The 22,323-nt window shown below is 48.7% G+C and overlaps 1 protein-coding gene across 1 annotated transcript in view; it reads right to left on the bottom strand.

The window, feature by feature from the left end:
• The window catches only part of WSCD1 (WSC domain sialate O sulfotransferase 1), a 28,051-nt gene extending 6,281 nt beyond the window's left edge, over positions 1–21,770 (bottom strand). Inside the window, exons 1-5 of the mRNA XM_086763101.1 lie at positions 20,980–21,770; positions 11,448–12,144; positions 6,909–7,023; positions 5,712–5,896; positions 2,507–2,628 (exon numbers count right to left, since the gene is read on the bottom strand). Of these exons, the coding sequence (XP_086619227.1) occupies positions 2,507–2,628; positions 5,712–5,896; positions 6,909–7,023; positions 11,448–11,874 (849 nt within the window). The 5' untranslated portion in view covers positions 11,875–12,144; positions 20,980–21,770. The remainder of the gene's footprint in view (positions 1–2,506; positions 2,629–5,711; positions 5,897–6,908; positions 7,024–11,447; positions 12,145–20,979) is intronic.
• Between the last annotated feature and the right edge of the window lie 553 nt (positions 21,771–22,323).

Raw genomic sequence — 22,323 nt, 5'->3', positions numbered from 1 at the left:
AAACAGCCAACATTTGCTTAGCGAATGAGATCTGACATTGTCAAAAACTATTTGCAACTATTTTGCAGATTTGATCCAAGGGCAAAATAGCTGTTTCTGCCTGCAAACAGAAATTTTTCCTTTACAATGAAGCAGTGTTTCTCAGTTTGAGAAATTCGTAAGTGTCCCCATGCTCAAACACAGCCTAGAATGAAAGCGTACCTTGTACCGCCTGCCAAATGGCACCCACGAGCCACTGGCTTTTCTGGATGGCTGGAGGTTTTGTGAAGAGACCTAAGCAAACGCTTCTCCAAACTTCTGCATCTGCTGGGCCACACGGTGCTGTTCTGCAGCCACGCTGCCTGCGGTCCAGGGTGACTGGGGCATGGGGTGCCCGGCCCTTTGGGACCCAGGTGCTGTTGGGCCACCCCGCACCTGGGCGGCCTTCCCGCTGCTGGGGCAGCAAGTGTTTGGAAAAGGGGAGGAAACAGGGAGTGGGCTTCACAAGTGGAAGTCTCAGAGTTTCAGTGATGGTAGCACACGTTGAAAGCAGCATGACGATAGTCTGGGAATTGCACCAGGATCCATGGCAAAGCGCTGATGGTTTGGACTGTACGTCCATGCAGCACACAAAGGGAATGCAAAGTAACGTAGTCAGTCTCGATTTCCCATCAAGCCTCCAACCCATCCGCTTTGTGTATTTATATGTACCTGTGCCCCAAGCTGTGGTCACGGCTTTAAGCAACCCTGTACCTTTTAGGCGCAGGACTAGTCCTCAAGCTCAGCGCACACAGATCTGTGATGCTTCGCATCAGTTAAACACAAGTGTGTCGCCAGAGAAATCTGTGGGTCTGAAAGCTGTAATTCAGTGACAGATGATGCCAATGGGACTATTCACAAAATAATTCCTTGGATGAAGCCTCAACAGGTAGTTTGTGCTGTAAGGAGAGCACTCATTCTCCAATAGCAACACAGATGATGTGATGATTCAATCTCAAGTTGTTCTTGTTGGATTGTATTCAAATTAAGAATTATGGATACGTTAAAAATACACTTAACTGGTTCTACTCTGATTTTTCTGCTAATTACTTTTCCAACTTCCTATACTAACTCTCCTCTCTGCAGTCAAAATTTTTCTCTCCACCTACCAAAAGGAATAAGAGATGGTGGGACTGGGAAAAGCCTTCCCACTTGACCTAGTAATTAAGAAGATTTATTGTTCATGCCGTAATAGTTTTAATCAATTTTGTGATGCTAGAAAACAAAGTAATTGAATGCTCAGTTTAGTGCATGAGGCTGAATGTGGCTGCAGGCTAAATCTGACCACACTGTGAACCCTCCTCTGCACAAAAAAGTAAGCCCTACTGGAGTGGGGAGGAAGGGAAGGGAACCAGATGCAGCAACAGCCACTAGAGCAGAGGATGCCCTGGGCCAAACATTCCGTCCCGTGAGCCGGGGTCCATCAAAATCAAACTCCTTCAGTTCTTAAATCTATGGTCCTACTCTGTGGTGAGTGTGGAGGATGAGCGGAGGTGATGCTTCAGGCCAAGAGTGTGCACAAGGATGGTGGATACTAGCACATGCCTTCTTGCCTTCTGTCCAAAAGCCAGTAAGCACACAACTGACCTTATTCGTTGCTTTCTTGTAGTCTTATAGATCAGCATGAAGTTCTACAATGATTCAATTTTAAATTAAAACAGATTAGATTTAAATGACAGAAGTTATAATGAAAGCGGTATAATTTTTTCTGGTGTGGAAACAGGCACATTTGTACAACAGTACCAGGCAAGTCCATCTGCTTTCAGTGTGCGTATTTGCTAGGATTTTTCTCTGGCAGCTTTTTTTTATCTTTAAGGTTGTATCACGTTCCTAGCCAACACAGTTACACACTGGTATAAAAATTGTGTGTAGATATTTCAGCATTAAATCCTCATGTTGGCTACGGCAATGCCTACAGCTGCGCGGCCAGGGAGCCGCAGACCAGAAGGACCACCTTGCGGGGAGCCCACAGGGCCACGCAAAGCGGAGGGAGCTGGGGGTTGCTTCTCCCTGCGCCGCCCACACACTACGCACGGCTCCCCGAGGGCTGAGTGGGGACCAGCTCCCCAGAGGGCACTGGAGCTGGGTTCTGGGTGCTCCCAGCCCACATCCAGCCTCTGGCAGCATGTCTCCCTGTGGGCTGCAGCCACGAGACCTTCCCCAGGGTCAGACCTGGCTCTGTGCTTGGCTTGAATGTGACCCGGAATTGGTATCGATTTCCTCGTGGTCAATACTCGCCACTTAGAACGGCTTGTCTGTGCATCATGTTTGGTGGCGTCACTCTCATGGCTTTCCCTCCCACCTTCCCCACTCAGGAGTGCGGCTGGACCAGATGCATCACTGGGTGTTTACTCTGATGAATTTTGCCGTTTAGAAACTAATTTACAAATTCAAAGCTCTAAGGCACTAATCTCTGCTGTTCCCTTAGTAGATTAAAATATAAAATAACAAAAAAGAAGAAAGGATGTGAAATGAGAACTGTTCTTACTTTCTTGGAGCAAAATTCAGAGCACATCTCCACCGTCAAATTGGGCTGTATCAAAGAGGCTGGAAAGGTGTCTGTTAAATTTTCTGGAGCTCTAAAACATCCTCGATAGATAACATTCCTCCCTGCAGGGATATGAAATAGGTTTCTCTTGAGAAAGCAATGTCCATAGTATCCTGCCTCTTTCACAAAGAACAATATTAAGTTCAGAAGCTAAAAATAATAAAATAAATTTTATATTCCAAGTGCTGTAGAAATAAGAGAAACCATGATATACACTAGCAAAATGTGTTGCAAATCCTGTGGTATTGAAAGGAGCACATGCCTTTAGCTTTGTACTAACTGCTGAAAGTAGGGCTGCAGCAAAGAGTTTAAATTAAATTCCACCAGTGGAGGGCATTGCTATTGTTTGCAAGTCCCAGTTTTCTTTTGAAGACATGCTTTCCCCTGAAAGGCTTAAAAGCCCCGACAGAAATCTACAAAGTTTCCCATGATCTGCACCAGAAAAGGAAAGGAATTTAAAGGAATCCTGAAGGGACTCACCTTCCTGCACATCTGCTCAGCTGCTGAGCTATCCCTCTCCTCTTCCCACTCTTCTCTTTTCAGGGCAAGGGAGTTTGCTGCAGCCTTCAAAATCTCAACTAGGCTTTTGTAAGCTGTTCAGGGAGAATAGCTTTCCAAGTCTTTAGCATCAGCCTCTGCTCTCACCTGCTCCTGCATAAATGCCACAGAGCTTGGCAGAATTGCTCTGGTTTTTTGCATCACTGTGACTGAAGTCAGGATTTGGACCAAATACTTGTTGCAAGCAGCAATACAATTTTTCCTCTTCTTTAAGAGGAACTAACAGAACTGAACAAAAACTCAAAGCTGTCATGGAAGCTCCCTACCCCAGGTGAGGCCATGCATTGGTGCAGATGAACTAATGGTAATGGAGAAAATAACGTTATGTGCCTCCTTAGAAAATAAAAAAGTCTGCATGTTGTATGGCACTTATGTAATTCTTAGGATTTTGTGGGCTTTACAAACATGGAAAATGCCTTTACTTCATTGCTCTGTGACTAACTCTTTATTGAGAGGATTTACCTACATGGCTCCACAGGGAGAAGGCAGATTTGGAACGAATTTGGGTCTTCTGAGTCCTGGACTGTACCTACTGGCCATCTTAAAATACTCACCAGAACTGATGTGGAAATGTGTTGGATGACAGGAGAGATACTGTGCAGCTTTGAAGGAAAAATTTGGTTCTGCATGAGTTTCCTGGCAGAAGGGCCCAGATTTTCCAGCATAAGCCAAGAGCGATCTAAAAAGGAGCTGCTTAAATATTGTTCTAATAACTGTTCAAACCAGTTACTAGAAGCAATGTTGTATTTTTGGGATCACTCAGGAGATGTGAAAATAAAATAACTTGGTGCAAGTTGGAGGGAACCAAGAGTCTCCCTGGAACCGGATTACTGCAAGCAGAGCAACAGAAAATAAAGGAGCAGAAGTTTTTTGGCCTCTCAGGATGCTCTTGAAAGGCTTCCTACTAAATCTCACACTGATGTTTAATTCCTGAAAAAAAATGTTGTTTAGAGTTGTCCAAACAGGTCAGGCAGAAAGTTTGTACTGCCCACGCCGGCACCAAGGAGGGAGCAGGGTTCACAGAGAACCCAGGGGTCACACGGGAAACGGGCTGTGTTTCTGTCCTCTGCCTGCCTTCTGGAAAAGGGTGGCGGAATCCTGCCCCAGGAACAACGGCACCCTGTGCCACAGCGATCCCAGGCTGCGCTGGCTGCAGGCTGTGAGCTCCGTTGCATCTAACGTCACCTGGGGGCATGAGTCCTGCGGTGCAGGAGCTGTGCGGCTCATGGTGCCGATGGAGCCAGGGTGGGACAGGGAGGGGAGCCAGCAAACCCCATGTCTAGGAATGTTTAAACTGGGATGCCATGGGATCTGCTCTGCATAAGGAGAAGCCTTATGTGGGGTCCGTTCTCTGTACTGCACAATGTAAATCACGGATGCCGTTAGTGTCTCAGAATTACTTTGCAATTCATGGTGATTAATACTTCTGCTGGCTCCTCAGCTAGCTCGTGTCAGTGGGATTCTTCAAACAGGCACATATCAGGTATTACTAAGGGCAAACAAAATACAAATCTAGCTCCAGGCTACACTAATTTGATGACTAATTCATTAATACTTAAGAAAAAAATAAATGCCGCCTTTTGCTGTGAAATATGTATATATATTTTATGCTGAAGATTTAAACAGTGATGCATGTCCCAGGAAACCTGCCAACGTGCCTGTCAGCCTGACACTAGCAATTCAGCTCTGTGTACCTTTGATATATAATTTATATGTAGCTGGGTGGATTATTATACAAACCTTGACTTGTCTTTAAGAAGAAATGAAATGCCATAAATCCTGACACAACCTAAGGTCTTGGTGCTTCTTCTCAGCAAATAATATCCGTTAAGGTCTGTGAGCGTTCCAAAAGTAAAGACTGCTCAGCTGTTTAGATATTCTTTGTGCCTCGTGTTGGCCCAAAGGTTTATCTATTGTATCTCCCATGGTAGCTAATTGAACGACAGGTACAGTAAGTGTTGTCATCTGAAGATGAAACAAAAATCCCACTGCCACTAGAACAGAAGTCCTTGGAAGAGTAAAATTCTGGTCTCATTTCTCTCAGTTAGGAAGGAGATCGGTGTGTCTCTCTCTGGCCTCTGCTCATCTCCTGTCACATAGCACTTATTTTGTTTTAGGATAACTTCTGAGCTCGGGGTGGCATTGATATGTGTGGTTTTTTTCTGCCCTTCCAATACAAGGCACACACTTCCAGAGCTGTTTTAAACACATGTGGGTTTGTTCCTTTGCAATGGATGCAAAAGGAAGTAGTTTTTCAGCTGAAATTCTATTGCAATAGCTCTGAACTGTACTTTGTTTGCTCCCCGATGACACTGACGTTCTGTGGAGCAGCCCTGAGGCAGCTGTGCCAGGCACGTCTCACCCCTCTGAGGCGTTGAGCAGCGCTGCTATTTCGGGGAGGGAGCCAGGGACCAGACCAGCAGCAAATGGACACTCTGCCCTGCAGGCACCTTTGTCCTTTGCTGTTTCAAATGCTGTGACAAACAGAGCGAGAGGAGCAGTGGGGACAGCCCACACGCTCAGCCCGGCCGTGGCAGCTCCCCTGTGGGGCGAGCAGCCTCCTCTCTCCGGTCATGCGCCCACTTACGTCGTCTGGCTCCTGCCCGCGGCTCCTCCACCCTGTAGATGGAGAGCCGGTTCACCCCTCCGCAGACGGAGCCCTTTTCCCCCTTGCACTCGCTGTTGCACTCCTCGGGCTTCGAGGCGGCTGCTGGGAGCTTGTTCCCGCAGTAGCACTCTGCTCCGTAGGCCAGGCCCGCGTAGGTGTAAGCCCTGCAGGGAACAAACAGGCACTGTCGGTACCTGCACCCCATCTATTCCCGACTTTATAGCAGCATGGCCTCGATGAGGCGGGCAGCCACCTTGTACTGCAGGTGACGGCAGCGCGCGGTGGCGGTCAGAGTCCGCCCGATGCGACCTGCCTGGGGCAGTCCTCGGAAGGCCAAGGTGGGCTTTGCCTCATCCCCACAGTGCGGACGTGCTCATGCCATTCCCGTGGGAGCACAGCTTGCCTTTGCCTGCCTGGTGCTGGCCTCGGTGTTGGCCTTGCTGTTGGGGTGATCCTGCCCCTGCCCAGAGCTACCACATCACGTTTTCATCAGCAATGTTTAGGACAGTTTAGAGTGACGGAGAAGAAAAGCCCCTTTCAGAGGTTCTGTTAACTGGCAGTTAGAATGGGGCATTTTGGATCCAGTCAGGCCATTTTCAAACGCTCAACCCAAGGCAAGGCTGTTGTTCGAATGCAGGGTCCTGCCCCAGGTACTGATGATTGTGCCCCCCACACCCTGTCTGGGCTGACCAGGGCAGGCAGAGCGGCGGCCGGAGCTGCACCTGCCTGTCCCTCGACGACCGGCAGCTCCCTGGGCTGCGCTGGGAACAGCCCTGCTCCCTGCCACGCACCTCATCGTCTGGCTCTCTCCTGGTTCTGGGAGTGCTAGTTTGTTGATAGGTTGTTTTTTTTTTTTTAATATTTTAGATCAAAGACTTAGGCTAGAGGGCAATATCTAACAAATATCTAACCAAGATTATCTAACAAACCAGTCATTTTTGACCAGGACAACAGAAAATGTGCTGTAGGTAGCCATGCTCTAAGAAAGAGGATAGGCAGCAGTGAAATAGCCTACTTCAAGCAAGGTAGCAGAGCTACACAGTGCCTGGAAGTATGAGATAATCACGGTTTTCAGAGATGGTACATATTTAACATATGGATGCTTTTCCCATTTCAAATTCCGTTCCACTTACTGTCAGAAAAGAGAGAACTTGCAGTGAAAAAAACACCACTCACCTCTCAGCACAAGCTTCCTGACAGTGAGACACTGACATTTTCCTTAAGTCGTAAAACACAGCTCCCTTCAGTGTCCTCTCCCTCGAATCATCGCTGAAGCATCCCATGTAGGTGCCTGCGTGCATGAAGAGCAGAGTTAGGCAATACACACGGGATGGAGATGGGGGAGAGGGAAAGAACCGTCCAGCGGCCATCCAGTGCCGCAAGCTGCGAGCGGGGCTGTGTTTGACCAAGTCACACCTGTCTGGGGTGCTGCCCGCTCTGCAGAGCTGTGTGCTGGTGCCGAGCCTGTGCGCTGCTGTTGAAGGGGAAAGCTCAAACGTCCAACGGAAACCAACGGAAGGGAAAGGAGTCTTTTCACTTAGCCAGACTGCTCTGAGCAGGGCTGCCTTTGCAGACCCAGTGCCTGCGACAGCCCCGAAGTCACGGTTCCCGTGGGCGGCTGCCGCCTGCTTGGCTCCCTCCCTTCAGTAACAAAGCAGGGCAAATTTCTAAAGTAAAGGAGAAAGTAGTCTGCAAAATGGGATAAACTTTGAGAAATCCTCCTGGATTCCTCCCAGGTTTTCTTGAAAATCTCTAGTTGAGAATAAGATTGTGCCAGAGAAATATTAAGAAAATCCATTTTCTTTGGGTACATAGAGTTCTGCTAAATGGAAAGATAACTTCAGCCTTAGGTAGGCAGCACTGTCTGGCTATCGCACTGAACTATCTCTTTCTCTCCAGTGCAAATGAATCTTTTAGAATACCTCTTGCTTTATTCAGCATATGAAAGCTAGATATTTCTTGTAGACTGCGTCCTATGTTACGCCTCTTTTTTGTTTTCATGAACAAAATACTGTAAAAATCCAGCCCATGTTTTAATATGCAACTGGAAGGGTGGTGTGGAGTCCTGGTACTATACAGCAATTATCTGTATATAAGTACATTTTATCATTAAAATACAAAGGAAAAAAGGAAATTTGATTTTAGATGTAGCAGTATTGAGATGATAACACGGGGAAATTAAATAACACAAGCTGTGGACAGAAGAGAATATACGATGAAAAATGAAACTAAAAAGCATTATATTAACAATAAAATAATCCACAATAAAAAGAAAGTTCAAGCTACCCTAACAGAGATTTTGGAGCTAGGAATAATAAATGAAACATTTAAATATTACAAACACAACAGCAGATTCAAAGAGTTGCACATTGGTAATTTGCAAACATACAATTAGAAATTGCAAAAGCTGTGAATATGCACCCACAGCACGCGCTTAACGAGACAGAAGTCACACACTCGCAGTAAGGACATTTTACATTTTACTGGAGGCTTTTGATCTGGGTGCTTTACTCAAGCCAGCAGCAGCAACAGCAAACTCAGCGTGTGGGGCCAAAGCGTCCGAGTCGGGGGCAGAGGCAGGGCTGCCAGCACAGCCGGCGTCCGCGCTCCTCCCTGCGTCCCTCCCACGCTGCCGCCAGCCCCGCAGCAACATCTCATTCACAGCCTCCATGAATGAGTCACGGAGAGACTCCGCGGTCTGAGAGCCGAATGCCACATCCGCGATCCGGTCCCTGTCACCTCTGCATCCTGTGCAATGGCATAACCGGGCCAGGGAAACACCATCCAATGGAAGCGTTCGTCACAGAAAATTTTGATTTTTTTACCTAACAAATTCCTGTTTTCCTTTGTTGCACCAGCAGTATTTGCCAGTCTCCCTGGCAGGCCAAGATGTAGACTCTGCCCTGAGCCACTTGCAGTGTAGGCAGGCAAGATAGCTTCACGTGGAGAAAAATAAGAAAAAGGGGCCACGTGATCCTGGGTGGACACAGAGCAAGGCAAAGCGAGCCGGGCTGTGTTCACAATATGCTGGCGCAGATGCCATCGTTCTGTCTCGGGTCGAGGCTCTGCCCCGGGAAGCCCACCGAGGCCTGGCTGGCAGCCGCTGCGCCTGAGCTGTGCCACATTGGGAAGCGCGGGCATAACTAGGACAGCACTGATAAGGAACGCACAAATACAGCCTCCGCAGCAAGGCAACGTGCTGCTTTACTGCGTGGGAACCGCAGGGCCACGCTGAAGCTTTAATGAGTATTGGAACCGCGGAGGAGTCCATCGTGTCTCAGAAGGGATCCGTAATGAAATAACAGCCTGTAAGTTCACTAGCAGAAGGGGGGGAAGGTAACGTGCTCTGCATAGGTAGCTAAATTCTTAATTGATAATTTCCAAAGGCATTCGAATGCTTGTTAACAATACTGTTGTTAATAATGTCACTGCATGTCAGATATTCAAGTGACGCATATTTGAATCAACGTAATTCAGAGGGACGCAGCAATGAACAGTCCTCCTGGCTCCTCTCACGCAGCAGTTAGAACTTGAGCAGGGCCGTGCCTTCGCGGCTGATACGGGCACTGGCCTTAACTCACTTCACCGATAATCTTCAAAATTACTCTTTTTGGTTTTAAGTGAAGCTTTTAAAGAACAGGTTCATACTTTGTCTGGTATTACAGAACTCCTAAAGGCTCACCACATTTCTCTGCTTTCTATCTACTCTCTTGTTTGTTGGGGGCGGAGGGAGAAGTCACCAAGCGCAAGGGTGACTAGAGCAGCCTGAGCAGGTACGGGCCGTGAGGGGAGAACCAGGCGTGCTGTCTTCACGCAGGCGGGACTGGGGAGAGGCAAAGCCGGAGGGCTCGTGGGCGCTCGCTGAGGTCAGCGAGACAGGTTTACTTCATTGGACCCACCAAAACTGTCCGTGCTGCCTGAGCACGTGCGGCATGAAAGTATAAATGACAGGGCATCTGGAGCCAGGGAACATAACGTGCCCTGTTTTATTGTATTGCTTTGTCTCCTCCCCGGCCCCCTCGGATCTCCCGGTGTGGAACAGCAAGCCTGCCCAGGCAGCACCCTGCCTGAGCCCCTCCTGGTCAGACTGTCAGCCTCTACCAAGCAGCTGAGACCACAGTGTCTGCTGCTTGCAAAAGAGTGAAAAAGTAATACCTTGTGAATATTAAATATGGGGTTTATGAGGTACAGCTACCAAAGTGGTAGTCTGGAGGGTTCATGTGATTCTTTTCTGCAGCTGTCCATGATGAGCATATTAGAGTAGGTGGTGACCGAAGTCAGCAAAAGACATACTTGCTGAAGGTGAAGGCACATCTTCCTTCCGCAGAGAGCCAGCAATATCCACGTCCAGCCCTTCCCAGCAGGGACAGGGACGGGGACAGGGCTCCTCGCAAAGCTCTCCGCTCCCCTGCGCCACGCTTGGCCACTGCGGCGCAGGATGGAGTAGCTGCAATCTTGTGTTTCGTGCAGAGCACCCAGACTGTGTGCTCAGGGCACGTCACAAAATGCAGTGAGGTTCTCTGGAAGACATCTGCGCTTTGCAACCGCTCTTCTCTGCCGCCAAAACCTGCCAGCAACAGGATGTTACGAAGCGCCAGTGGAGCACTCTTGGATGCTCCAGCCTGGTGCTTCAGGTAACTCCAGCGGTTACAGCTCGCCTGACTCATGCTGTGTGACTCATCTCCATACATCACCACCGTCACCCTCTTGTTCCCATGTCTAACAATTCACTCAGTAGGAGTCATGAGGTGGCACCCATTTTGTGGGATCTTTGCAGAAGGTGCCTCTTTGTTTGGGTAAATTTATTCAACAAACTAAAGAGCAGTTTAGTAATGTGGTGTCTAGTAATCCAGATCCTGTTCCTTTTTTTATTATCAGTGAAACATCTCCAAGAACACTTCTTGGAGATGGGCAGCGGAATCAGGATCACAGTGAACTCAAATTTCTGTCAAACCTGAATGGCTTTCCATCTGGATTGGAAAACATACAGTTTTGTACCCTGTGCTCTGGCCGCTGATGCACTGCACTCGTACGGTGGTGTGAATTCCCCTTGTGTTCCCCTTGGCCTGTTCCAAATTTCTGGCAAATCTGCCAAACACCTGGAGTTTGTCTCTGATCCAGCAGTTTTTGTTTCATTGTGGTGCTGGTTTGGGACTCAGTAAGGGAAGAAGGGTTGAATGGCCCACACCTCGTCCCCTCAAGGACAGTGTTGCAGAGATGGTCACAGAGGGCAGGTCAGGAACAGTGAACGTGTTTGCAATAGCAGAATTTAGTATATGCTAGAAAGCTTTAGCAGCAAGGCGACACAACTAGACCTAAGGCATTGTGTGGTTTTGGATAGTTAATGTAATAAAACCCATTTTTAAAGTATTCCGTGTTCTGAGAAAGAAAATCAATTAAACAGTGTTCATCTCTGCCTGCTTGAAGAGAAAATAATTTAAATTAGAGAAGCATATTTCACTGTCTGGGCTTCCATTCAATCAATAAAAATATATTTTTGGAGGGAGTTACGGCTCAGCATGACCAGGAACGTCAGGATCGGCCTTTGGCCTGTGCATACACTTAAGAACCAGTTTGAAAGTGGTGATGAGCCAGGAGGAAGAGGTTTCTGCAGGGAGACTTTGTGGTGCTCAGCAGTCTCTGCCTGGGATGGTCCTAGGAGGAGATGCAGTTTATGTGTGTGCCGGAAAACAGGGCAGAGGGTACATCCCTTACCTTTGTGTTCAGCAGTGTTCTTCATCGCTTTAAATCCTGCTGTTTGCATGGGCTCCTGATCGCTGATGAACCTGCGAAACCACCTTCTTCTCAACTGCCTGAGCTCCGAGTTGTGGGACACGAGCCACCGTGGGCTGTGCTGCTGGTCCAGGGCGGGCTCCTGCAGTGCGTCCATGCCCACCAGCAGTCTGGGAGTGGGGCGGGGGTTTTGCAGCATCCTGGGGTCTACGATCCCAACCCCGACCATCCCGTTTGGTACCGGCAGGGCCTGATTAGCAGCGGTCCCGCGTGAACCTTGCTGGATAACCAAGTGGGTCCGCTGCAGCAGCAGGAGGCTGCCAGCCATCAGGTAAACTGCTGTGAGGAAGAAGAGTAGAAATTGGGTCCGACGGAGAAACTTCTGTAGCCTGAAGAAAGCTTTGGCCATGCCCTTAGTGAGACAGGGCCCTTCACGCCTCCCAACGGGCCTCTCAATCTCCGCCTGGCCAGGCACTGGTTCCTCCCATAAGTTCAGCCCATCACTTCGGTGCCTTCTTCCAACGAAAAGCCTTCTCCCTGGTCGGCCGTGGCAGAGAGAGCAGCCTGAAGCAGCACTGCCGCCGGCTTCAGACGCCCGGCTGGCTGAGGGGCTCCACACGCGTCCAGGGCGATGCCATCGTCGTGCTCTGCTGAGCCGCCTAACAGCTGATGCTGAAACCTGGAATACCAAGGGGGAAAGGTCTGTTCACAGCCAAGCAGAAAATACCCATCATCAGCGTGACTTTCCCCCACCCATCCCCTTTTTTTTTTAATCAACTGAGCGTTTCTCCATCTGTTGTTTATAATTATGCACTTTAAAAACTGTAATCCAATGAGAATGATTGATTAAGCAGAAGCTAGTTTCAGATCTTCAGCTTTACTTTTTTCTTTCTTTTAACTTGGAATGCACAAGAAATACCTTTATGATGAGGTTATTTCTCTTGGGATGTTTGGGAAAAAAGTTCTTTATTTTTTCTTGTCAATAGCTGACATCTCCATTCTCTATTGCTGGCTGGATCAGGCAGCCGCAGTACAGGCATCTTTTTAGGAAGGTATTATCAAATTCCTTCCTTTCAGCTAAACAGTAGCTAAGCTACAAATGCAGATCAGAAGGAAACAGCAGTGTGGGTGTGTGAGGGAAAAAAAAGAAATTGCATCAACTCACAATAGATAAGATAATAATTATGAATCTCTCTGCAGCACAATAAAGTCAGGCTTTACACTGGAAGGATATTCGAGGATTCTGTACTTACACAGAGTTGTGCGTGTTGCTTTAAAAGAAACCAGAGATCCTGCTATTTTTTAGTAGATTTCTATTGCCAAATATCGATGTGCGGATGCATGGATAAAAACTAGTGAATGTTTGAAAAAAATTCATTTCAAGTTTCACCAGATATCTCTTGACTGCTTCTGAGCTTTGCAGCTTTAGTTGTGCTGATGTATACCATGGTGGGATTGTCTGGGCAAGAAAAGCTGCTTTGTGCTCTTGGGAACCTTTAACCTCCCATAGCGAATAAAAGCTGGCATCTCCCCATCCGCTCCTGTTTTCCCAGTCAATCACTTCTCTGTGGAGCCAGGCAAGTGTTGAGAAAAGACACAGTGTTTTCCAGAAAAGAAAATATTATGGCTTTTGCTTAACTTGCAATTGGGGCACACTCTTGAAATCCACAGTCCTGGCAAAGAAACATCCATTCACTGTATTTCTCGTTTTAGTATCTGATTTAAAGTCTTGTGGATGTTCACTTATGCCTGTTTCCTAAATAGATGTTACCAATTACGTACTCGCCCATTCCCTTTTTCGTGTAGTTGTGCAACTTCTATCTTAAGCAGCAATCAAAAACAAAGCTCAAAAACTTCTAGGCCAAAAATATATTAAAGCTGAGCTGAATCTTTTGTCAATTGAGTCTGAATTCCTTTTGTGTGGCCTTTTCAGCCTTGATTGCTGAACGGAGTTGACACAAGGCAGGAGTCCCCATCTCCTAATCTTACAAGTTGGGTGGTCTTGAGGACCTAATTTAGGTGCTTGTTAAAAATTTTTTTGTTAAAGTTCATTTATGCCCGTCTCAATAGTATAAAGCTGAGTAATATCCAAAATCATTCTATGTGTTCCTCTTTACGCTTTCTCCAAGAGCTCCCTCTCTTCCCACCAGTACCTGTGGATCTATTAGCAGCCCGTGAACTCGCCAGCGCCAGCAGCTGCATGGCCCACGGGGCTGTACCACGCTGCAGGGAATTACGATCGCTCTCTCCACTGTAAAAGTTACCACAACTCCCGTCTGATCAGCTCCAAAGCCAAAGAAAATGCATTGATTTACACCAGCTGAAGAGCTGACCCTTAAAGGTAAATTATCGAAAAATCTCTGATCAACGTTGTGAGTGCTGAGGAATTACAGTAAAAGGGTCAGAAGTACCTAGACAGATGAACAGGAAATTAGCCATAATTGGATACTGCAGATTGTTACTGCGCTAATTTAGCTGAAGAAATACTGTCTATCAGCATTGGTACGACTTGATTCACTACTTGTTCCTACCATGGGGCTAGTGGAAACGTGAGCTGTTCCCAAAAGAGGCTGTTTAACGCAGAGGAAGGATGCGTGTGTATCAGCCGTCTGAGATGCTGTGGGGAAATGACCGTGCTCCTCACAGCATGCAGTTTTTTGAGGGAAGGCTTGGCCAACGAAAGAGGCAGCCGCGCAGCTGGTGGCGGGGCAGGCAGCGCACCGTTTGAGTTGGCGTCTGTAATGCAAAGGGATGGCTCTCAATAAAATGCTGCTGCAAAGCCTCGTCAGTGAGATAATAATGGCTGCAATCACATAGGTATTCAAAAGGCTTCAGATGTTTTTTTTTCCCCCCTACCAGCACGATGAGACTAGGTAAATTTATCAGACTTGCAATCACCATTGCCCAGCTGTAATTCAGGGTTTCATAGCTCTTTTGGTTTACTCACAAAGTGATCGAGTTACAATATCAGGAAACGCTTGGAGCCAAAGTCCTCAAGCGCGTCCAAGTCATTTGCACTGGAAGGCAGTGCTGCAGCAGCTGCTAACCAGCGATGCCGAGAGGGGCTGCTCGGCTGGAGAAGGACCACCGAAGCCATGTGGCGGAGGTTGGGCACGTTATGCCTGAAACTGCATCACTGGCCCAAGGTAGTCCCTTCTCGTGCTGCTGTGTGCTGGAGCCTTTCAGCAGATTTCAGTGAGTTTCTCCATGTTTGCAGTGATGTGAAGTGGAGCATCACCCCCACAACCAGAGGATCTGCCACTTGTCTGGGCAGCATGCGGCGATGGTGCCGGGGGACACAGGTCCGGTCCCCACCCACCCAAACAGCACCCATGCGGGCCGCAGTCGCTGCCTCCCACCTTAGCAGGATGAGAAGCCTCAGCAGAACTGGCGATACCAGACCTAATTTTAGCATGCAGCAAGCTCTGCATCCAAACACACAGAACATTTGGCATTGCTCCTGTTGCTCTGCCTACTTTGTTTGTTTGTTTATTTACTAAGAAGAAGCTGCTGCTGGATCTCAAAAGGCTAACTTTGCCCTTGCCCAGTGGCTGAGAAAGTTTATATGGTCCAAGGCAATTTTACTGCAGTCAATATGACATATATAAATTACCTCCAGATGCGCTCGCCCTCGGTACAGTTGCCATGACAGTACATTGTAGTAAAACCCAACCAAATAAATAAGCAGACTCTCCGCCCACAGCAACTGCTGCAAATGTGCAACTCAAAAATTAAATGTTGCTTTTTAGTGGGAAATAGCAGAGTGCTGCTGATATTAAAAAATGTCATTTGATTTTTCCATAAACTGCATATTGCAGTATCATCAAAGTATGCCTAAAAGAATTGAAGTGCATCACTTTTGATGATGGTATTAAAAAGGAAAGAGTAAGGAGGATATGAACTAGTATCTGGTAATAGAAAATGTACCATTTGTCTTTTCTGTATGTTTCAGTTGAAACGAGCGAAGTGAAAAGAAAAGTAGTGTCTTCTGTTCCTGTTTATCGGCTCTCACAGCCAAGGGGGTTTCAGGACCGTATTAACTGGGAGTTGAGTTAGTCACTAAAACTGTAAAATGATAATTGAAAGGATTTTAAGGTGGGCAATAAGAACTGTTAAACGGCAGAGAAGACCTCTAGGTGAAGAGAATAATGAAAGGGTTAACGCTGCAACAACAACAAAAAATAATTTGCACTGGCACGGATCAGCTCTGGAGATGGTAGCAGCGGCAGTACAGCAGCTCTGCTGGGTACTGTGCCTTCAGCGGGGAGAGGGTCCTCCCCGCCACCAAAGAGGGGTTTTTATAAATCGGGTAATTGGGTACTGAGGGCAACAATCTGATGGGGTTCAGAAAAGCATTGAGTGATCTTATTTTATAAAATATGAATTTATTCACTTTACGAGGTGCATTTTTAACTATTCAGAAGTCAGATAAGCATTAAATTATTTGGACAGCATTTTTAGCTGTTTGTGTCTGAATTTTTTTCTCTTGAAATGTCATTAGAAAAACTAGTTTGAGTTTGTTTTTTTTTTTCCTGTAAGACCTCTGTATATACCAGCAGGACTGAATGCAGAGCTGAAAAACCCATCTTACCTGAAATCTCAGAATCTCAAAATATGAATCTGTTCCGATCTGTTTCCTAAAACAGGCAATGCTGTCGTTCTTCTCACTGTCTCTGAAAAGTCAACGTCTTAAAAGAAAGATCCCTCGAAATCTGGCGTGCCTTGACCACCAGTGGATTTGCTGGCTGGCAGCCAGGGTTTCAGACCCCTGTCCCTGCGCTGGGGAACCGTCCCGAGTGCTGCTGCAGGTGGGGTGTTTGTTTATTCAGGTGCCGTCAGGCTCCAGAGCTGGGTGCCAGCTGCAGGAGATGCTCTCCCAAAGGTTTTGCGCATATCGGCAGTGCTTGGACAAGGCACGGTCCTAGCAGCACCCACAGAAAAGCTGCTTTCCTTTCCTGCAGGCCACATTGCTCACAGCCTGCTCCTGCGGGGTCCTGCCATTGCCCAGAACAGCGGGGTGGCAGAGGCAGCAGTCCTTGGGGGGCCTTTGTGGTGCCCTCCGAAATGAGCTCTGGCAGCCGCGTGGCGCCCAGCTCCTCTGAACGCGTTGGTCAGCAGGCAGCCGGCTGTTCTCCAGGGGATGCGAGCCCCCCGGGTGAACTCACTGAAGACATGAGAACGGCTGCTAATGCCTGGTAACGCACCTCTGTAGAGCTCTACCAGTATTTTATAAAAACAGTGTGGTTAATGGGTAGGGGAATACCTGCACCACTGATGTGACTGTAGGGAGCTCTTTTGGGAAGAAGGCAGAGAAGGGAGTTGTCCATGTGCGTTACTTATTTCAGACCACTCTGAAATGTTCCCCTCCCTGTTGTCTTTGCAATGCTGTGAGGTTATGCACAGCGTTGAGAAATGCCGGAGCACAGACTGTGAACCCAGCACGTTGTGCCTGAGTGCACTGACAGGACTAAGCACCAGACCCAAGGCATTTCCCATTTAAAGTGCTGGTTTTCTTTTAATCCTTATTTTTCTTTCATTACATATATAATATCAGATTTAGAACTGCCATTTAAAAGTTCCTATAAGGAAAAGCTGGTCAGTACCTTGCTTCCAAAATGATCTCGGGAAGTATGACAGAACATGTCACACTAGGCAGCTGCATTAATATATTTGTGAAGAGAAATAGAAGAAAAATTGTAAAGTTCTTGGCAATGCTACTCTTCTAGGTAAAGGAGTGGTTACAGAATTTTTAAGGGAAGTCTGAATATTCTCAGTGATGCTCTGAAAGCTGGTAAAGGCTGAAGACACTGAAGATCAGCACCAGACTTGCAGGTGAAGAGTTGCTCAGTTGAGGGCTGTCCCTTAATAGGTTGCTCAATGCAGAATCTTAGGTCAGCACCGCATTGATGGCCGCAGCTCATCAATAGCTGATGTTGTCTAAAGACCAGCAGGACTTTGCAAATTCAGAGTTCTTGGCACAGAAGCAAGACTATGTTTTCTATTGTAAACTGAAGGCAATTGGACTCATGAACACTATTTTTAGAAAAATCCATCCCACTTCCACATTTCTCCTTTCTTTTGTCAGCTTTCTTTGAGGACAAATGCAGCCAGTTATGACCTAGCTGAAGGATTCTGGCTGGCAGCCTTTCTTTTGGATACACACTGCCATTTTCTAGAGACCGTTTGGAAAGTGAAGACCAGCATCATACTGTGTGAATGCGCATAGCAAGAAAAACTCTTGAGAAGCCGCAGATTCAATGCTGGGATCCTGTCAAATATTTGCAGTTCCCTTTATTCCAATAGCTGAGTAATCCTGAGCGTTGGTCCCGAGGCAGCTGACAAGCAAGCGCTTCTCACAGCTGTCCTTTCACTTGGCCAGAGCCATCTCTCAAGTTTTGAGAAAGGGGTTGAAAAGACCACAAAGGTGCACTGTCTGAGCTCTCCCCTCATACCACAAGTGGAATTGAGAGAGAAATTCCACATTATCCCAGTTTCCATATCATGGGGAAAGAGAGAAAAATGAAACCATGGATGACATTTGTGTGGAAAGCAGCACATGCTAAAAGTCAAGCCTAGCAGAGACATGCTGGTACTTCACTGTCTTAAGCCAAAACCCACTCAGATCGAGATACAGGTTGATGCTGATGGATTTTGGCTCAGGTCCATTGTTAACTTTTCCAGCTCCTTAAGATAGTGTCATGTGGAATCATCTCACAAGCTTAACAATGCAACTTAGGAATTCATGCAAAGGAAAGAAAAAGAGGTGATTTTGTAATTCCATTACCTTTCCTAGGGTATTCTTTCCCCAAAAAGAGAGGAAATTTTCAGTGAAGAGTTACTATAATATTTATTTCCTTCACAAACTTAAACATGTACTTTTCTATGAGATGAGGTCTGTGGAAGATAACCTGATAGTTGACCTTTCTGGCATTACGATGCAACGCTCAAATGAGACCCAACGAGAATCCAGTACCCTGGCCTTCCAAGAGCATTTGGCTTCAGATGGAGAGGCAGAAACACCCTTCAGCCCTGGCCCTGGGCAGGCATTCCCCCTACGCTCTTCCAGTAACCCTGCACACGAGGCTTTTATCGCAGGCCCTGGAGCAGCCACAGCCACTGTCCAAGCAGCACGGACAGGGCCAGAAGACAACCCTGCCGCGGCTCAAGCAACGTGCCGCGCAGCTGCTGCAGCCGCTTACTCCAGTTCTGTTGCTCTCCAGTTTTCTCATCCCTGCCCTTCCTGCAAGGCAAGTGGAGAGCTCAAGTTGCTTTTCTTCTTTGTTTCAAGGCAGAGGCGTGTGAGGCTGAGTTAGTGCCTGTGCTCTGCTCGTGCACGTCCTGCATCACCCTTCATGTGAAATGCACCACATCACTCAGTTCTGCTGCTGCAGAACTTGCTGGAGGTTTGTATTTAAATACAATGAACGGGTTTCAATCCCGTCTCTTCCCAAGTCCCTTCCAGTTGTTTGATTTAGAGAATAATTTGGCCTTTAAGTATTTCTAGAAACTAACTCTTCCACCCTTTTCCCATCAAAATGAAGCTTACCGTCTGGGGATTTTCAGTAAGGTAATCAGGTGCCCAGTGAGATTTAAGTGAAGGGACCTTCAGTCCATCCTGACCACTGAAGCTCTGATGTCTCATGCCAGCTTCCCTACCAAAAGATCTGGCCTCACTATCTGGGCTTTCAGAGGCAATTAGCACTTCTTTCAACTTACAAAGTTTTACTTGCTAGAGGATGTATCTGTGCTGACTCCACGCACATGCCTGGCTCACGAGCGACTCTTTCCTGACACAAAGCTGCTTGGAATATTACTTTAAGCACAACATAAGGTCTGCCAACAAACTAGAAATGGGGTGGAAGCACCACAATTTCTCCACATGCTGTAGTGGCAAATGTTGCAGCTTGCGAGGGCTTTCTAGCAAGTTTACCATTTCCTCCCTCACCTGTTCTCCCTTCCCGCTCTGTGTTGAAAGTGTGCTTGCTACACGATGTAATTGGATTGCAAAGTTATCTTTGATGCTGCTACCGTGTTAAAACTGTTAAATAATGATGAACTGTGATAAATAAAGCAGAAAAAAATCTTTATGCAGAGATAGCAGAAAGATGCACAAGAACTCTCTAGTCTGTAAAGCAATCAAATCAAATTGAAACTACACAAGTTAAAAATATCCCTGACATCCACTCTATGCAATATGGGGGGTGTTCCACAGTTGACGGATAACTCAGCTGTGGAAGTGAAAGGCGATGTCACAGAACAGAGCTGCAGCCTCATCAGGCTGGAGAGTCGGAGCTAACTTGTGCAAATTTGGTCACAGCAGCTCTTTCACTAGATGTTCCACTTCTTTGAGACCAATTATCTAGCACAGCTAGGTGTAAATCTTGGCAACAATTTTGGTGGTGACCGTGGTAGCCTATGGTGAGGGATGCAGCAGAACCTGCAGGAGCAGGTGGTCCGGGGAGGCTTCTTGCGAGAGTGAGTGCTGCCTGGGAAAGTGTTCCAGTGACAGCCTGTGGCAGAAAGCATACCATGGCGAGACGGTATTTTTTCTATTAATCCAATACTTTTTTCCTAGCTCTATGCTAAAGTAACAGTCAGGAGGACTGACTCCATGGCAGTATGGAAAAGATGCAGACATATGCATACCTACACTTCCTATGCATAGACACACATCTATACGTATGGGTGCACGCATTCTGTACAGAGAGGGCTGTGTACTGAAAACATAACGTGCAATCTGTTGTCACCATTCGCTGCTCATCTGAGACCTATCAGCAAACAGTATTATTGAACCTAGAAAGTATTTGGATCAATAATAAACCATTCATGCATAATGTACATCCCTCTGATATCAAGAAATCAAGCACCCAGCAAAGGATGCTTTATCTGCAATTTCAAAAAAATCCCCACAATATGGTTCTGTGGCTGTAGGCTGAAGTTTTGCAAGAGATTGTTGTAAAAAATGTACCATATATTGATTTTCGCCTCATCCCTCAGTAGCTAGAGATGAGATCTTTCCCTGTATGCAAGGAAATCTACTGGAATTAAAATATAATGCAGATCGGTAACTAGCTCATGGATATTTTAAAAGTGTCTTTCACATCCAAATTCCTGCAACATCCACCTATTAGAACTGGTAGAGTCTGTTTATTTAGCACAATTCAGCAGCTGTTTGGAGAAGCCGAGCAGCCTCGCCTGCCTCCCCGCGCTGTGGCACAAACACGCTCGCACCATCCATGCCTACTTTCCAAGTCGAGTGTTCGGTGGATGCTCGGAGAAGGGCATCTCGAGAGCAAGCCGCAGTCTTTACAAATAACGCGGCTGAGCCTCCTGTGCTTAGGTGCTGTGGATAAATTTAATACATCAAACAGCCACTCAGGCTGCAGTGAATGTTAATACCCCAGCCTCTGCAGAAAGTTGTCTGGTTATCACTCGTGTCGAGGCCAGCTGACAAACAGCTTGCAGACGCTGATCACGCAACTGTGTAAGAAAAAAAAAGGAAAAAAACCCTCACCTTTCTTGTGTGGCCGGGGAGCTCCTCTTGCAGCCAGGCGAAGTCCGGACAGCCCAGTGAAACGCTCTGGAGAGCTGTTCGCGGCGCGGGGGAGCGGGGGACTGCTGCTACCGCCCCTGCCCCTCCCCGCCGCTCCTCCCGCCGCCTCCGCTTCCACCGCCGGAGCCCCCCGCGCGCAGCCGGTGACCGCCACGGCGTGCGGAGCCCCTCGCCCGGCGCGGTCCCTCGGCGGGTCCCCGCGGCTCACCGGGCCGGGCAGGCGGGAGGGAAGCGCCCCATGGCCTCCTGCGGCAGCGGGCGGGATGGAAGCGGCCGCGGCGCCGCGCTGCCCGAGCCCTGGGCCGCTGCCGTTTCGTAACGCTCGGGCGGCAGAGCCGCGCCTCCCGCCCCGCCGCGCGCGGAGCCCCGCAGCCTTCCGCAGCCCCCCGCGCGCGCAGGCCTCCCGCGCTCTCCCCGCGCGCGCGCGGACGCCGGCAGCTGCACCTGCACCTCGGCGGCGGCGCGAGGAGGCGATGCCCGCGCGGCACGGCGGCTGCCGCGCGCCTCGCTCGGGGGGGGCACTCCCCCCCCCGCCCCCCGCGCGGCTCTGGAGAGCCCGGCCCTCCCCAGCGGGTGCGGGACTCGGGAGCGGGGCGCCCCGCCGCCCCCCGCCAGCGGCCGGTTGCGGTGCCGGGCACAGGTGGGCAGAGGCGCGGGGGGCGGGGGCTGAACCGCTGCGCGTGCGGACCCCTTTCTGCGCCTGGCTCACAGGGAGGCCCACCCCTTTGTAACCACAGCGCCCGCGCTTACGGGGAGCAGGCTGCGCGCTGGTGACTGCGTGCGGGTTTGAAGCACCCCAGAGTCCTGGCGTGTCTGAAATAAACCTGCGGAGATTTGTCTCCTGGGGCCAGTGTCGGGTGCGGTGGCGGGGCCGGGTTCGCCGCCTCTGCGGGGCAGCGCGGTCACTCACCCGCCCCGCGCCCGCCTGGCGCGGGAACGCGGCACGCGGGGGTCCCTGGATCCCGGAGGAAAGAGGGAATCTGGCCGCCACGCGGGGACTGATCCCGCTTCCTGTCTGTGTGCTGCACAGTTCTGGTGCTGCGGCCGGGCTCAGCGGTGCTGCGCGTCGATCTCTCCGTGCAGCCGCGCCCTGCGAGCGGGACCCGAACCTGCCAAGGCCATGGTAGCGCTGCTAAAATTACCCCCGGCCTTCCCCTCTGGGCACCGTTTAGGGGAACGAGGACCTGGCTGTTGGTTTCAGGTCTCTGCTCACGCGCCAGCTTATCTCAGAGTCCTCCGGTTGTGCGGCAGGCCTGGATTAGAAGTGCACCCAAAGATGGGAGCCGTAGACTGATCTCGCTTGTC

Source organism: Chlamydotis macqueenii, chromosome 19, assembly GCF_036417535.1.
Source record: "Chlamydotis macqueenii isolate bChlMac1 chromosome 19, bChlMac1.mat, whole genome shotgun sequence".
Taxonomy (NCBI): Eukaryota; Metazoa; Chordata; class Aves; order Otidiformes; family Otididae; genus Chlamydotis; species Chlamydotis macqueenii.
Note: the sequence above shows the minus strand (reverse complement) of the source record. Positions and strands in the feature narration are given on the sequence as shown.